This window comes from Leptinotarsa decemlineata, unplaced genomic scaffold (assembly GCF_025532065.1).
Source record: "Leptinotarsa decemlineata unplaced genomic scaffold, Ldec_3_MD MMD2_tig00026294_RagTag_RagTag, whole genome shotgun sequence".
Classification (NCBI taxonomy): domain Eukaryota; kingdom Metazoa; phylum Arthropoda; class Insecta; order Coleoptera; family Chrysomelidae; genus Leptinotarsa; species Leptinotarsa decemlineata.
In genome coordinates, this window is record NW_027412674.1 from 6,483,057 (window position 1) to 6,501,868 (window position 18,812).

The following is an 18,812-nucleotide window of genomic DNA, read 5'->3' on the forward strand; positions in this document are numbered from 1 at the left end:
CCGCGGATCAGGTGGAATCCTTCTGGAAGGATAAATATGAATACCCGCAGCCACTCAACTTAGACACTCCAGCCCTAGCGCAGTTCGAAGCTTTCAACGGAGAGCTTGAGCTCAATGAAGCGCAACCTGAGCTCAATGAACTGCGCATCTCGACAACCCCGAATGACGTTCGAAGAGCCCTTGTGGGTTCTAAGAATTTTGCTGCTCCAGGCCCAGATTTTTTCTTCGAACTCCGCAGACTCTATCCAGTCCACTCTGTCAAGATGGTTGTTCGGATTATTGGAGTCCTTGGTGGTGTGATACCCTCTCTACTCTCGAATCTTAAAATCATACCGGGGTGCCGCACTAACTAACATTTTTTTCTTCTTATCATCTAAGCTTTGCAACCTAATAGGACTCTATCACGCTCGAATAAATCCCCATTTTGCATCGTGGACTCCCCTGCTATAATAATGACCAGATTTAATGCCAGAACCACAGTGAACAATGACTGCATGAAGATTATAATAGTGGTCTGCTAGATTGAAGTGTTCATCTATTTCAAACCTTCGTAAGAGTTCTGCTTCCGTCAGAGGTTGAGTCATGTTTGGAGATTATCGGGGTTATTATTAGATTGACTGGTGCCTCAGCTATACTTGTTTTCTTATAACAGTTGGTTTGGCAATGCAGTCGATCATCACCTGTTGAAAGTTCCATTTTCAGATTATTTAACAATAAGCCTTGCACGAACTGGTTATTAGTCATATTAGGAAACGCTAGTTGAAGTTCCAGAAATTCACATACGTTTTTGCTACCTCTTGAACATTTACTACAAAGTAAACAAGTAAGGAGTTTTCCAGCATTTATTTACAAACACAAGACGAGATAGACTGTATGGAATTATTCAATCCAGAGCGGTCAGGAGTATCGATTCTGCTATTGTTTTGCACACGAACCCCAACAATTCGGAACAATCCTCTTGTTTTCCTGAAGAGTATCTAGTAGACTTCAAAGCCTCCAGAAAATCGGTTGGAGGGAAAGATGATTCATTCTTACGAAACTGAACAGGTGTTTGAGTTTGGTGAATAGGTAGGAAACATTCTCGTTCTCGTTCATCATTTAAACCTCGTTCTTGAAATTATTCGTCATGGGCAACACTTGTAAAATGCTATTCGCAAGAGGTAACAGCAGTGAAAAACTCTCTTCGCGGCAAGTATCAGCACAAACTTCGACAGATATGGTCATCGGAACTGTCGGGGAAGAACAAAGTTATTGCAACAAATATGCTTGCCGTTCCAATCTTACTCTACTCATTTGGAGTAGTGAAGTGGACTCAGGAGGAGCTGTATCAACTCGACGTAAAGACCCGAAAAATTATGCATCTCTATAGGAGTTTGCATCCCAAATCGTCCGTTCCACGGTTGTACTTCCCCCGACAATAGGAAGGCTGTGGACTTTTGAGTTTGGAGTGTCTACATGACAGAATGGTGCTGGATACAGCCTGTGAAGTCGTCAGGAATTCGGATCTCCTTCTCTGCATGGTGCGTGACCATGAGAGAGCAGGAATCGGAGCATTTCTCTTTAGAGCAGCTGCCCGAGCAGCTGATGAACTCGGTATAGTTTTCGACAATGAACGAGGTGACCACAACTCTGTCACCGAGTTGGAACCTGTTCAGCAAAAAGCTCAGATAAAAGCCGCAGAGATCACCTTATTTCTGCGGAAACACAGGGATAAGCCAATGCATGGGGTCTTCTTCAATAACATTGGAGACCTTGGCTCATCAAAGCGCCTGACCTTCGCTTTCCTTAGGTCGAGTGGGCTGAAGTCGGAAACTGAGGGGTTCATCATGGCTTGCCAGGATGGTGTCTTCGACACCTTAGTCTACCGCAGTCGCGTGATGGGTATAGAGGTTCCTGACACAAGGTGCAGGGCCTGCCACGATGCGCCCGAGACCCTAATGCATTTGCTATCAGCATGTCCAGCATATGCGGTCTCGGCCTATATCCATCGACATAACGCGGCCCTAAGAGTGGTATATTACCATCTACGGCACTCTCATGGTATTGACGAGACACCGGTGTTGCCCTACGCTCCGAGGGATATTGAATCCGTAGTGGGGAACGAGAAGTGCCGAATTTATTGGAACTATCCGTTCCCCACCCTCAAGCTCATACAACCTAATAAGCCTGATGTAGTCCTTCTCGACCACCAGAGCAAAACGATATTTGTCGTGGAGTTTTCAGCTCCTGGCGAGACGAATATCGTCAGAAAAGAGGAGGAAAAACGGATAAAATATCGAGATTTTCTCTTCGAACTCTGCAGACTCTATCCAGATCACTCTGTCAAGATGGTTGTTCTGATTATTGGAGTCCTTGGTGGAATGATGTCCTCTCTACTCTTGAATCTTAAAATCATACCGGCTTGCTGCACTAAGGCAGAAATCTTGGCTGCACAGATGCAGAAGGCTGTCATTCTGGGCTCACTGCGCTTGCTCAGGGCACACGATTCTCGGATCCAATGATCACTTACCCCACGGTGTGGGGAGTGGTCATTGGTTGATAATGCTGGCGCGCCCTCCCGAATGTATCGGGACTTCGGGGGATAGGGCCTGACCAGCGCACACTACGGTGGATAAAAAAATAACAATAATAATAATATTTATTTATAAAAAAAATTTTTTACATGATTATAGAATATGGAAAGTATTACATTGTAAACAAATATTTTAGAAATATATTTTTCCGTATAGGCTCTTGAAGACCCTGTCCATGGGTATACTTAAACAATGAATAATGAATACTACCTAAAAAGATACACACTGCTCATATTCCAGTATAATTTTTCGAAATCTTTAAGAAGTAGAAATATTCCTAATAATAACAAACACCCACACAGAAAAGAAAAACAAATAACTATTGTAATTGTTCCTCAATTTCCAATCTACTTGGAAAAACATAGACATTATACATTAACTATAGCAAAGGGGAAAAAATTTCATAGTAAAAAATGGGACGAATCATTTAAGAGTATCAATCAGTTCAGGAAAAATATGTCTATTTTCTGAAAGTATCCATTTTTTGAGTTCCCTCTTCAAACTGTATTTGTTATGGATCGCTTTAAGAGAATTTGGCATTATGTTGTACAATTTTGGTCCTAAATATGTAAAACATTTCTGACCTACTGCTTTATTTGCCCTGGGTATGGCAAGATCGGCTAATATCATCGGCCCTTGTATTGAATGGATGGCTTGATTTACTTCTGTTTACTGTTTACCCTGAAGGATAAAAAATATTGCCGTTTTGGAAAACAACTGTCTGATGTCAAGAATTTGTAACTCTATATATATATAATGAACCAGAAAAAAATCGAAATGATTTGTAATATACTAGTTTCAAGATTCGTTTTTGCACATTTTCAAGGGTTTGACAATTGTTTTGTTTGCTCCACCCCAACCAAGTATTCCATATTGCAGCAAAGATTGCACTAGTGCATAATAGAGGATCCTGAGCTGTATAACAGAAAGTAGTTTTCGTAATTTATGAAACTTGAACATTAGGTAGTCTTCGGAGTTTTTTTTCAACTTTTCGATGTGTATATCCCATCTCAATACAGAATATATAAAAACACCTAGATACTTTACTGACAGTACTAGTTTGACATCTTGGTTATTAATTTTTATTGAATCATATGGTGGTAAGTACTTCTCATATGGTGTAAAACAAATTACATTCGTTTTACTGAGATTTACTGTAAGCAAGTTCTCTTTAAACCACTCTATTATCTGTTTTTTCTGTCGCATCTTTCACATTCAACCAGTTTTCGTCCTCATATATTATGACAGTATCATTAGCGAACGATATTATAGAACCAACAGTATTTAGGCTAAGGAGCTCATTTATATAAATATTAAAAAGTATCGGTCCAAGTACGGTGCCCTGTGGGGTGTATGATTTTCAAATCGATTTATTTTCCAAACAAAGAATTCTGTTGGTTTTACTCTGTCAAAATACAATGATCACAGCCTCCAGCTTGCTGACGCTGATTATGAATTCCATACCACTATTAAAGTGCGCATAACCCACATTAGTAAAAATTAAAAAAAAAATTCTACCACTTGTTACACAAAATTTATGTAAATTGAAGAATATACTATTTTCAATATTGTAATGGTATTCCCATGCAACTACAATGAGTAGAAATTACCATGGCAACTCAACAATCAAGTCGACCACACATTTCATGTTTCGCTGGTGACTTGATGAAGAAAATAATTCGCATTGTTGAGAATGGAAAAATAAATTTAAAAAAATATATGATTTTCCACCACAATTCGGTGTGGATTCTTCTTACCGAATACCACGTGAGGACAAATTAATATCCGGAAATTTTTTGTCGCTCCTGAATATTTTTAGAAAATATTTTCGAAATATTCATGAGCTCGAAAAAATTTCCGGAAATAATTTGACCTCTAGTGGTATTTATTACTAGTGAAAACATTATTGAGTGTCAATATTGCATTTTCTATTTCAGATGGATGCCGGTGAAGATGAAGACTCAGGCAAGTTGGCCTTGGCAAATGTTGGTGGTGTTTTCTTAGTGTTATATATTGGATTAGCTTTGGCATGTTTTATATCGTCAATAGAGTTTTTATGGAATGTGAGGAACGTCTCAGTGGAGGAACACGTAAGAATTATTCGTTTTTATTGCAGACCGCAAGCCCATGCTGAACTTATAGGAGGTCATTTGATACCTCTGGAAAATAATTTCTAAAGTATTGGAGTTGAAAATGAGTTTCAGCTTCATGTCTTCAGTTGTAGGGGGCATGTGAAAATCTTAGAATAGCGAAAACAATATTCGGGGGTAGGCGAATTTGTCAAAAATTCTTTTCCATATTCAACTACTAATTACGACTTGGATCTTTCCTTAACATATGCCTAACAAAAAAGCGGAACAGAAAAATGGAAAAAAAATTGGTGAAGTGACCTCTATATGCAAAGATTATAAATTCCTGTAGGGAAGCGAGGGGGTTGTTGTAACAATTTTCACAATAACCGCTAAATTTTGAAATATTTTGCTTAAATTACTAAAAATTAAACTGTAATTGAAACATCAATTCTTCCTCTATTAATTGAAACCGAAAAAATGACAAAATTTCAGGTAATACCTTCACTATTTGCTTTTTTTTTAATTCCCCGTATTACAACTCACCCTGGGCTTGGGGTTTGTTGTAACATCCATCGGGGCAAGAATTAACAACAATAAAAATGATGCACTGTTTGGAACCTTTGGTGTAGTAATGCATATTACTGGAGTTTTTTCCAACACCAAATCGTTATTTTCAACACCTCGACACGTGTTTCGATCACCAAGTGATCATCTTCAAAGAGGAAGATTAAAACTATTTTAAAAAACTCCAGTTATATTCAACAATATTTGAATAGAAATATTTGATTGAAAGGTTTATTTTCCAAGAGAAATTAGTTCTTGGGAAAAAAACTTTTTGGCTTTTACTTCTCCAACTCCAACAAATTATACTTTCATTAGGGAAAAATTTAGCATGGACTCGCGGTCTATTATTATATAATAGTTTTTGAATCTAGTTGATATTTTGGTATGTTTGTACATTTGTACTTACCAATACTACAGATTTGAAATTAAAATGTAGTTTTGCAATATTTTACAATATTTATTTTGAAACAAACTCAACAAGAGTTGACTTATGATGAATACAAAAACAATAATGAATATTTTCGAATATTTCTCGGGTTACTCTAATAATAGGGGAGCCCAAGCAGGGATTTCGGGATTTACTAAAGTGTAGTAGATTGATATACAGGAGGATACCTTATACCCGGTTAAGTAACTTCATCAAATATGAGCCCCATATACAGGGTGTCCCTGGACTTCCTCTTTCCCTCTCGGGAATGTATAGATGGGGTCAAAATATTACCAGTACTTCATATAACTTTTCTTCCTAAAATCCTTCGTTACCAAGTAACGGGCCCTCGAAGTTACAAAATGAAAAATGTTTTTCTTTGATAACTTTTCAAGTGAATATTCAAAATCATCCAAATTTTGGTAATTGACTAAACAAATGAATTCCTTCGATGAGCTTTCATGCAGGAGTCAGTTGTTTTGCTACAAAGTCAGGAACGGACTACCCCCGATGGTCCACACCCCAAAACTTTGGAATGACAGATATTTTTCAATATTTTTCAACAAATTAAGGTTACTTGGACAATTTTATGAATAGAAGTACTCGTGTGGAAAGTCGATCGGAGCAACGAGTCTTGATAAAAATGTAGTTTCACTCGACGACATCAAACCCGCTCGTCCACCATTATTTGAAATGAATAATTATCAAAGCAGAAATAATAATGATAACGTAAATTCAACAACATTTATCCTGAGATGTCTACCATTATTCGAAAATATTAGTTTTTAAGGAAAATGGAAATGATAGGTAAAATGTTCATAACGAATTTTTATAATGCAAACACGTTTAACTAACGAAACTCAAGAGCCTCAAGAGCAAACAGAAATGAAAAATCCGCTACAGAAACTGCTCGATATGACCACCTTCTCTCTCTATACATTTTCTTAGTCTGCGAAGACACCCTCTCTGTACTTGAAATAGCATTCCAGGGTCGTTTCGTATGGCTTCACAATGTAATGTTATTCTATTCAACAATGCATCTCTTGTGTGAATAGGTTTAGCGTAAACAAGGCTTTTTAGATGCCCCCCACAGAAAGAAATCCAATGGATTTAAATCCGGAGACCGCGATGGCCATGAATATGGCCCACCTCTACCAATCCATCTATTGTGGAAAATATGGTTCAGATGGTCACGCACAATCAAACTAAAATGAGGAGGAGCGCCATCATGCATAAACCACATATCTCTTCGGGTTTGCAATGGAACATGTTCCAAAAGTCCATTAAAATCGTTCTGAATGAACTCCAAATAACGTTCTCCATTCAATCGGTCCTGTAGAACGAATGGTCCTATAAGATGGTTTCCTATGATACCAGCCCAAACATTCACGTTGAATTTCCGTTGGTGTTTGGTTTGCAATATCCCATGGGGATTTTCTTCGGCCCATATATGGAGATTATGAGAGTTGATAACTCCATCTCTACTGAAACCTGCTTCATCAATGAATAAAACTCGATTAATAAAAGTCATATCCTCTCTTTGCCTATCTATGAACCAATTGGCATATTCCAGTCGTGCTGGAAAATCTTGAGGTGTCATGGCATGTACCTTCTGGATGTGAAATGGGTGGAGCAGTTGTTCCCTAATTATTCTATGAATAGTGGACTTGGATGTATGGAACTGTTCTGATAGATTTCTGATGCTCATTGAAGGATCATCAGCGACGGCTTCCAAAATATTTTCCTCCAATACAACGGTACGTACAGTCCTAGGAGCGCCCTCACCACCTCGTTTTGGCAAAACTGTACCTACAATAATATCGAAATAAAACAACGTGCTCAAATTAATTATCAATTATTACATACCTGTCTCCCTCAAGCTGCGATCGACACGCTCGAATGTTTCTCTTGACGGTACCGGTACCTCTCTTCTGGATTCCTGGCCAGTATGGCCAGGAATCCAGAAGAGAGGTATGGTAGAATCTACAGTAAAAAAAACTTCGACATATTCAGAGAAAAATCAAGGTCAATAAATTGGAGAGACGACTACAACACTCTCGAACCTATAAATGTGTTCCATGAAAAACTAAAACGTATTTTCCAATGTTGTTTTGGAGTACAGAAGATTAAAGCAAAAAATAAAAGTAAGCCTTGAATAACCTCTGGTATCAGAGTCTCAGCGATGAATCTGCGATCATTGCAATATATCAATAAATACATGTCCGATGAACTGTTCTCATCATATATAACCAAATATAAGCGTATTTACAGATCTATCATTAAAGCTGCCAAAGAAAAGTTCTATCGGAATAAAATTGACAAGGCAAAAAATAAAACTCGGGAAAACTGGTCCATTATAAATAACTTAAGAGGTAAAGCTGCAAAACTTCCCTAACAACCAATAATATACCCAAACATACTCAATAACTTCTTCTGCACTATAGCTGAAAAATTAACCTCAAATATACAAGCGCAAATGGATCCACTAGACTATTTAGAAGGCATGTTCATTCCTGATAGCTTTTATTCATTCAACACGGATATTGATGAGCTCAAAAACAGTTTTAAGGAAATCAAAAACAAAAATTCTTCTGGTATCGACGAAATATCTGTAAGAATATTAGAAAATTTACAAGACGAAGCATTACATACTCTAGCAGAAGAAATAAATAAATCCTTTGCTAGTGGTGTTTTTCCGTCATGTTTGAAAACAGCCGTTATACTGCCAATCCATAAAGAAGGAGAGCTGGAGACTTCTTCAAATTTCAGACCAATAGCTTCACTATCTACCATTTCAAATGTTATAAAAAAATTGTAAAGAAGAGATTATTGGCATTCTTGAACCAACATAACATATTATCTACAGTACAATTCGGTTTTCAAACTTCTAAACGCACAAGTGATGCAATTTACAACTTTTTAAATGAACTGTATGTTGGCCTAAACGATGGAAGAGCTATTGGAGCAGTATTCTGCAATTTTTCAAAAGCATTCGACTGTGTTAATCACAGACTACTGCTCAAAAAATTATATTGCTATGGATTCAGAGGAGTGACACTCGACTGGTCTGCAAGCTATCTTTCGAACCGAAATCAGATTGTCAAATTGCCGAATCGTTCCTCTGATATCTCCAAAATAAACTGGGGAGTTCCCCAAGGATCCGTTCTTGGTCCAATTCTTTTCCTTATTTACATTAATGACCTTAGTGAGATTGATATACATGAAACCTTTACCATGTTTGCAGACGATACCACCATACTATGGCATGGAAGTGATATAGAAATTCTGAAAGAGCGTTTCTTTCTAGACTTACAGAAAGTTAAAACCGGGTGTGACTCAAACTATCTTTACTTCAATGGAAATGAAACCAAAATCCTGACCTTCAAGTTCAATTATGAAAATCTGACCTTGAATGATCAAATCATAAATAACAATACCAGCATAAAATTCTTAGGTATATACATTGATGATGAATTACGATTTGATGACCGTGTAAGGACCATAAACAAAAACCTAGCCTCGGGCTGCTATGCAATCAGAGTTATCACTACGGTACTCGGAATAAAGGCAGGCAGAATGGCTTACTTTTCTCTCATTGAATCACACTTAATGTATGGCATTTCGGTCTGGGGTTTTTGCTGTTATCAGCTAATGAGCTCAGTATTTGTCTTACAAAAAAGAGCTCTCAGATATTTATCAAAAGCTAAGTCTAGGGACCACTGTAAACCACTTTTTATAAAACATGGAATTCTGACCCCATACAGTATTTTTATCCTTGAGACAGTGTGCTTGATGCATAAGAAAAAATCCAATATGACAATTGTAAGACCATATAATACTCGTCAAAAAAGACGACTTACCCCTACCGCTACCAAAAACGACATTAACCAAACACTCTCTCATATTTGAGAATAAAAAACTCTTCAATCATCTGCCAAGCCAAGTAAAAAAGATATCATGCCCGAGAATCTTTCGGAAAACCGTCAAAAGCATATTTTTAACTAAAGGATACTACAGCCTGCAGGAGTATTATAGTGACAGTATCTTGGGCTAACAGTAGCTTTTTGCATTTTATCTATAAGATTGAATTATCTGTATTCTATATTTATGTGTGATTTCATTGAAAAATGAAAAGAAATTTTATATATTTTTACTTACATATTTGTATTTTTATGTTTTTTTTACAACTAGACCAAAGATATATGTATTATCTATTGTTTATATCTGCAAATTTTAACCATTTTATATAAATCACTGACAAATTAATAGGCATAAACTATTGTATTTTACATGTAAACCATGCTTTGTCAACAAGAGTCTTTCCTCTTAGACAATAAAGTACATTATGATGATGATGATTATGAAGAGACAATTTGCTAAGTCTTCCTTTCGAGGAGAGTCGTTTTTGGAAATTTGCTACCAATTTAGACGTTGTCGTTGCTCGGTAGGAGCCAAGAGCTCCCAACATTTTTATTGACTTGTGTATGAGGTTTGATTCTTTCAATCTCTCCGCACACAATTCAATAGTGTAAATTTCCGTTCAAAGTACAGTCGCATAGGTTCCTAGGCAGGTTGATATCTCTGTCCTGGGTCTGCGACTGAAAACACTTGTACTAGAATCGAAAGGTGTTTTTGATTCATCTGTGAATCAACAACTATCTGCTCTTAACATTTCCAGAATGCTGTGACTTCCAGTGTCAACCAACAGTCTGTTGCACTTTTCATTAAATCGATTTGTACAATTGGCAATGTGCTCAAGTATACAGGGTGTTCCTTAAACACATGCTAATATTTAAGGAGGTGATTCTTAGACCCATTTTAGAAAAAAACTTCCTATGGACGTATGTCCTAAACGCCTTAACATTTGAGATAGAGGGTGGCAAATTTTTCAAAAATAATCAGTTTTTTAATAATAACTGAGATAATTTTGTAGACATCTTTGGCATATTTGGTACATATATTCCATGCCTCAAGGCGCATTTTCTGATGTACACAAATTTGTATTTTTTCAAACAGTGGCATCCCTACAGGTTTCGCATTGAATATTTTTGGGGAAAAAGTACTACGCCAATGCTTTCTTTTCAAAATAAAATCATTTTTAAAATCCTCATTTATTTTTGAGAAAATTTGATCTCCTGGTATTTCTTTGTCTGACGCATGATTTTCACTCAAAAAAATAAAAATCGACAGAAAGCAAATTAAGAAATTAGATCAATTCTAAAATTAATGAGAATCTGAAAATTGCTTCATAACGCATTACTAATTCCCTAATAATATTTGAAAACATAATCTGCAAAAAAATAAATTTTTCACAAAAACGAGTTTTATTTTATTTTGTGACAGTAAGTCTAAACGAACAGCACAAATTTGTTAATTAGTAATAATACCAAAATTGATTATAAACATTGTTGGAAGTGGCCACCTGCACTTAGTATGCATGCTTCCGCCCTTCTACGCATGGAATTACGCACCCGTTCAAATATTCCCGGCGTATTTCGTATAGTTTGACACGAGGCAACTATTCGCTCTCTTAAATCTTCTAAAGTATTAACGGGAGTTTTATACCCAAGAGTTTTAAGGTGACCCCATAAAAAAAATTTAACTGTTGAGATCGGGGGATCTTGCTGGTCCTCCGCGATCCATCCAACGATTAGGATAAACTGTATTTAAATGGTTTCGGACAATTACACTGAAATGAGCAGGGGCGCCATCGTGCATGTACCATATTCGATTCCTTAACGCAAGTGGCACATCTTCCAATAACCCATGTAAGTCTTCTTCGAGAAAGTGTAAATAAGAACGACCATCAAGGCGTCCTGGTAGAAAAAATGGGCCTATTAGATGATCACCTATAATTCCTGCCCATACATTAACCGAAAATTGGTATTGGAAATGGGTTTCGGTTATTACATGGGGATTTTCTTCAGCCCACACATGATTGTTATGGAAATTTTGAATGGCATTCCGAGAAAAATTTGCTTCGTCTGTGAACAAAATTTGTGTCTCAAACTGCGGATTTAGTGCAATACTTTGTGAATACCACTGACTGAAGTTCACACGCTGTGGAAAATCTCTGGAAAGTAATGCCTGCACTCTTGAAATATGGTATGGGTATAACAAAAAATCAATCAAAATACGCCAAACAATTTGATGACAAATATCCAGAGTTCTAGCGATCTTCCTCGTACTCGTCTCAGGATGTTCCTCAATTTCTTGCAGCACCGCTTCCTCAATTTCAGGAGTTCTTACTACACGAGGTCTACCTTCCGGAGTCCCTTTCTTGAAACTACCAGTTTCCCCAAGTCGACGATGAATATTTGAAAAGGTTCGGCTATCTGGTAAGGCACGATTAGGATATCTTTCCTGATAAATGCGCCTGGCTTCTGTTGCATTACCATCGGCAAGGCCATATACGTAATGCATTTGCATTAACTTCAATAACACTTCAAAATCAATCAAAACGCGCTGTGACAGTTTTTAACACCAACACCTTACTTTAAACCAACATCAATATTAGCTACTGACGTTTGTACATACAGAGAATTCGTTTTTTATTGCTATGGTGGGTACGCTGTGTTTTCTGCTTTTAATCTTTAAAAGAAATCACATATTGACAAACTCCATATTTCCAAGAGGTGCAGTAAATAAATTCTGCTACACGTCATTTATTCCATTTTATTCCATAACTGAATTTATGTTTTCAAAAATTATTAAGCGGTGCTGCGTTATGACGTAATTTTAATTGAGAACAGTGCATCTGACAACAAACAAATACCTTTTAGATCCTCAATTATTTTGCAACAAATATGATCTCTTAGTTTGCTTTCAGTCGATGCACGATACCGCATCAGATTTTTAAGGAATTTATCCTTGTAAAGCGATTTTTAATTTTTTGAGCGAAAACCATGCGTCGGACAAAGAAAACCCAGCAAATCAAATGTGCTCAAAAATGTATGGAGATTTTAAAAATAATTTTTAATTCAAAATAAAGCAGTGGCGTAGTATTTTTTTCGACAAAAATATACATTTCAAAAATCGTACGTACGCCACTGGCAGAGAAAATTAAGAAAATTGTACATCAGAAAATGCGCCTTGAGGCATGGAACATATGTACCAAATATGCCAAAGATGTCTACAAAATTATCTCAGTTATTATTAAAAAACTGATTATTTTTGAAAACTTTGCCACCCTGTATCTCAAAAGTTATGGCGTTTAGGACATACGTCCATAGGACGTTTTTTCTTAAAATGGGTCTAAGAATTACCTCCTTAAATATTAGCATGTGTTTAAGGAACACCCTGTATATGCAGTACATCTAGTCTCTTCAGAAAAATGTGGAGAGGAGGAAGATCTAGAAGGATCTCCATAGCCGCTGACGGTGTGGTACCACTGATGGCCAGACAAGCCTGTTTCTGTAGGCCAGAGAGCTTCACCCGAGCCGTTTTCTGTGAGTCTTTTGGCCACCAGACAATTGCTCCATAAGTGATCATTGGTCTGACAATCATCATCAAATTTTTCGGCATGTCCATAGGGACAGTCTGACTTTGTGTAAAATGTTTTCCAAATGAGCGTTCCAGGTGAGTTCATGGACAATGCCAAGATATTTCACCTCCGTTCCATATGGAATGACCTCACCATCGATGGAAAGTGACATCAGATAGTCCAATTTTTTCCTCCTGGTGAAGGAGATTATCACAGTTTTGCTTTGGTTGACCGACATCTGTGAACCAACTGTGAACAAAGCCCGTCGTGCTTTGGAGGATATTAAAAGCTATCCTTCCCGACGTGGACATTGTAAAGAGACAAGGTCATCTGTATGAGCTTACTAGAAGTCGTGAATGTTCAATCGGGTCTCTAGAGAGAATCTTGTGAATTCTTGTGATGCGAACTATCAATTTATTTAAAAAAAAATTAATAAAAATTACCACAACTTATAATTTTAATTATCTTCCTCATCGTCGTCTTCCGACCGCTGTTGTATTTTGAAATCCTGTTCTTTTTCATCTTCAACGACATTTGTTTACAAGTCTGTAATTATTAATAATTTATAAACTTTATATGGCGTGTTTTCAAGACATGTTTCGCTAACACAGTAGGTTTAAGTAGAGTACTTGATTCACTATACGAAAAAGCTACTGTGTTAGCGAAACATGTCGTGATAAATTTTTCAAATAAAGTTTGTGGAGATCAAATCGTGAGGTGTAGTTTTTGAAATTACTATACCGGGTGTCCTACATTTTATGTGACAGGCAATATCTGGTTTGTTGAAGGAGATACACAAAAATGTTTCATACAAAAGATTTAGGAATTCATGAGAGCTATATTTTGATATAATTTTTAAATATACAGGGTGTTTGGTGTAGGTGCTACAGACCAAAATTCCATTTTTTAAAATAGAACGCCCTATATATCATTACATATTCAGATGCTACGTTAAATTCTGATATCATTTCATGTTTGGTTTTTGAAATTCGGTTACGGTGTTGTTGAGTTATTGCACTTTTCCTTAAATATAAAGTTTCAAAAAAACGTATTTACTCGTACACGAATCCAGTCTATATCTTTTATTAAATTGAACTAGACTACTACTGAATACAAACCATTATTCTCACCTCTACGATACGATATCGATATCAGTTGAATATAATATTGAAATTTTTGAGAATGTGACTAACTTGAGGGTGAATTGCTTTATATTGCACAATTTCATCAAGTAGCTTATGCTTGTTGATGCCATAGTAACAAATGTTGTTGAATTGTATCTACTTGTCAGTTCGATTCAGTGATTCTTTGCAAAACAGTAACTGTGTTCTTTGTGCGAAAACTCCAGTATGCCTTTCGCGTTTAGTCCAAGTGATTGCATTGATATGTTATTAATTTTTGGGGAATGTCAGAAGAACTGCCGTCAAGCACAACGTCTATACCAAGAACGTTTTCCAGACAGACCCATTCCGTCACGAATGACTTTTTCGAGAGTTGTAGAAAAATTGCGAACTGGGTCATTTCCTTCTACTATAAAGCATCGTCATCATACGAGATCTGTTAGAACTGAAGATTTAGAGATCAATGTGTTGGCTTATATTATTATTCATCCACATGTTTCTATCCGTACTCTTGCAGAAGAAGTCGGTGTGAGTAAATCTAATGTACAGAGAATTCTGAAGGAAAATAAATACCATCCATTCAAAATTCAGTTGGTACAAGGTTTGAAACCCACGGACTTTGAACGACGACTTGAATTCATTGCTTGTATTCAGGTAATATTACATGAAAGTCCTAACATATTCAGTCAAATTTTGTGGAGCGATGAATCGCGATTCCACAATAATGGAGTTGTGAATCGACATAACAGTCACTATTGGTCTCAAGAAAATCCCCACTGGGTCCGCGAAAGTAATTTTCAAACTACTTGGGGTATTAATGTATGGTGTGGATTGTTCAATGGCCGCATCATAGGACCTTACTTTTTCAATGAAAATCTCAATGGATTGCGATATTTACATTTTCTAGAAAATGATTTGATTCAGTTGATGGAAGATATTCCCATAGCAGAACGACAAGGAATTTGGTGGCAACAAGATGGTGCTCCTCCTCACAATTCACAGGTCGTTACTGAATATCTGGATAGAACGTACCCAAATAGATGGATTGGTAATAAGGGTCCAATTCGGTGGCCGGCTCGTTCCCCAGATTTATCACCGCTTGATTTTTTCCTATGGGGTTATTTAAAAGATATTGTTTTCACTACTCCTCCTTTAAATGTGGATGATCTGAAAATGAAAATTCGACTAGCGTGCAGTGATATTACGCATGATATTATAAGAGCGACTTGTACGAGAGAAGTGATTCGACGTTTCGAAGCCTGTATAATATCTAATGGGCATCACTTTGAACAATTTTTATGACTTATTTCTAGGTACCTACCATTCTTATGAAATGATTTATCAAGTTATATTATTTACATTGTTATTAATTAAAGATTTGTTTTCGAATACACCTCTTTCAATTTCGCAATTGTTTCATATTCAAAATGATTCCTGACTGAATTCCACAACTCAAAATTGAAACCATTTCTTCGAACACCCAAAATTTTGACTAATTTTCATGTGATCTGATGCAGAGAGAATAATTGTATGAGATATTTTTAAAAATAATAGTCGTTCTCAAGACTTTACATTTTAAGCAATAACTCAACAACGCCGTAATCGAATTTCAAAAACCAAACATGAAATGATATCAGAATTTAACGTAGCATCTGAATATGTAATGATATACAGGGCGTTCTATTTCAAAAAAATTGGAATTTTGGTTTGTAGCACCTACACCAAACACTCTGTATATTTAAAAATCATATCAAAATATAGCTCTCATGAACTCCTAAAACATTTGTATGAAACATTTTTGTGTATCTCCTTCAACAAACCAGATATTGCCTGTCACATAAAATGTGGGACACCCGGTATAGATCTTCATCAAGTAACGTCCGAATCAATCTAAACACAATATTTATATTATTAAACATCTCACATGTGAGTTTGTACTCAAAAATATCATGTGACATCAGTAACATCATATTAATTACCTTTTTCGCTTTCAGATAACGTATGGAGAGGCTTTGAAGTCGGAACTCAAATTTGCTTGTAATGTTTGGATTACGAAGAAAAGAACTAAACCACTTTTATCAGAGTCGTCGTCTTCATCTGGCGGAAGTGGAAAAACCGATGCTAAGAGTATAGTTCACAGTTTCTTACAGAGTGCTGGATCTCTGATGAACATAAACCGCGATTCTTGAAACATTTTGGTTAAAGAATGAATTATAACAAATTCTTCCTTTTTTCATGTAATGTTTGAGAAATGTGATTTAGATTTGAGTTTTTAAGATGTTATGTTTGAATTTAATTCTACCAGATACCTGTTTATTGTAAGAGCCAGCTATGAATAATCATAATAAAGAAATTCACTGATGATGAATTCCGAATTTATTTTTTTGAACGGTGAATTGATATTAGCTTCATATACAACACTTTCCTCCCTCCCTTCATACTCAAATAAGCACAAATTCCATTCAACTTATAACTTGATTTCATTTTATTCACAGAAATATCATTATATATACAAAGCTTTCCATTTGATAGAGAGTATAGTTGAATAAACAGACAATATCAGAAAAGTTACAGAAGTGACTTGTGCGTGATAACATAACTATGACAGATAATAACAATAATCATATGAAATAATAATAATTGATGAAATATTACGTTTTTGCACTGAGACATTGAATTATTCTGATTGTAAAATAAACAGCATTGAAATATCGATCAATCAACTTTTGTTAATTCAATTTGAGAAAAACGTGTTATTAGATTAGAACTAGAATTTTCACAAATGAATTAACAGTCGAGCAGAACGAATGAAACAGATGTACACAGAAAATGTCATGTATATTTGCGTATAAAAAGATTTATTTGTGAAATTTTAAAACAACGATAAAAATAAAAACAACAATAAAAATTAATTGGCGCTCCGGGGCGACTTCGTTGATTCCAGTGGCGCATTTGCTGTTTCAGCTGCAGGAAAACCCGAAAAAACCTGCAGCAATACATTATCTGAAGATCTTGATCTACCAATGTCCCCGCTCTCATAAAACAAAATGTAGGGTGTCTCCAGAGGCTCCAATAGATTCCATACATCGCCAGAACACTTCGTGACACCACTATCGTCAAACTTAAACCAGTCCGTTTCGTCTTTGACTAAGGCGTGATAATGACCAGATTCAACGCCAGGACCACAGTGAACAATGACTGCATGAATAATATGGTAGTGGTCTGCTAGATTGAAATGTTCATCTATTTCGAATCTTCCAAAGAGTTTCTTGCTTTCGTCAGAGGTTGAGTCTTGTTTGAAGATTATCAGTGTTATTATCCGATTGACTGGTGCCTCAGCTATACTTATTTTCTTATAACAGTCAGTAAGTTTGGCGCATGTTTGGCAATACAGTCGATCACCACCTTAAAAATTCCATTTTCAGATGATTTAACGATAAGCTTTGCACGGACTGGTTATTAGTCATATTAGGAAAAGCTTGATGAAGTTAAAGAAATTCACATGAATTTTCGCTACCTCTTGAACCTCTTGAACATTTACTACAAAGTAAACAAGTGAGGATTTTTCCAGCAAAAGATTTATAAACAAAGACGAGATGGACTGTACGGAATCATTCAATTCAGAGCGGTCAGGAGTATTGATTTTGCTATTGTTTTGCTCACGAAGAGTATCCAACAAGAACCCCAAGAATTCGGAACAATCCTCTTGATGTCCTAACGAGTATCTAGTGGACTTCAAAGACTCCAGGAAATCGGTTGGAGGGAAAGATGATACATTCTTACGAAACTGCAGCTGCATGAACAGGTGTTTGAGTTTGATGAATAAGTAGAAAACATTCCCGTTCTCGTTCATCATTGAAACCTCGTTCTTGAAAGTCTTCGTCATGAACAACACTTATAAAATGCTATTCATTTGTGTATAAATTTTGTTGTAAAATGGTAGTTTTCAATTATCTGGTGAATGAATATTACTGGAGTTTTTTCCCAACACCTCACTTGAGGTGTTAAAAATAACGATTTGGTGTTGGGAAAAAAACTCCAGTAATATTCATTACTACACCAAAGGTTCCAAACAGTGCATCATAAGTATTTGGTGAATCTCTCTCCGTTTCCTTTGATATACGCATGTTTTCAATTCTCTTCTGAGTTTTGATATCGGTTGTTAGATTTTTATTTCATCAGGAAGAGTGTTGAAAGCCTTTGGTCTCAAAAATTAATGACTTTACTGGTCCATTGACTTACTCGTTAGCGGTTGAACAAATTTATTTTTCCTCCGGTAGGATACGTATGGTTCAGGTTGTAAAGGTCAATTTTTTTAGTACTGCAATATTCAGCTGGTCCTATGTGGATTATGTGTTTGTTAAATGATGATTATCCTTATTTATTTTTTGGTAATTACCCAGTGGAACCACTACCTGCAAATTAATTTGTCCGCTTTTTAATATATTTTTGATGTTTCATCAGGACAATGCACCGTGTCACAATTTAATGAAAACGACGGCAAAATTGCATGAAGTGTGCTTCAAATTGCTTCCGCGTTCGCCGTATTCTCCAGATATGGCCCTTAGAGAC

The 18,812-nt window shown here is 36.2% G+C and overlaps 1 protein-coding gene across 2 annotated transcripts in view; it reads left to right on the forward strand.

The window, feature by feature from the left end:
* LOC111517234 (glutamate receptor ionotropic, kainate 2) overlaps positions 1–16,608 on the forward strand; it is a 66,744-nt gene extending 50,136 nt beyond the window's left edge. The window contains exons 14-15 of one of the 2 annotated variants that reach the window (XM_074180224.1): positions 4,511–4,663; positions 16,235–16,608. In XM_074180224.1, coding sequence (XP_074036325.1) covers positions 4,511–4,663; positions 16,235–16,429 — 348 coding nt within the window. In that variant the 3' untranslated portion in view covers positions 16,430–16,608. Of the gene's footprint in view, positions 1–4,510; positions 4,664–16,234 lie in introns of those variants that run through there. The other variant, XR_012466813.1, reaches the window with a different exon arrangement.
* Positions 16,609–18,812: the final 2,204 nt, after the last annotated feature.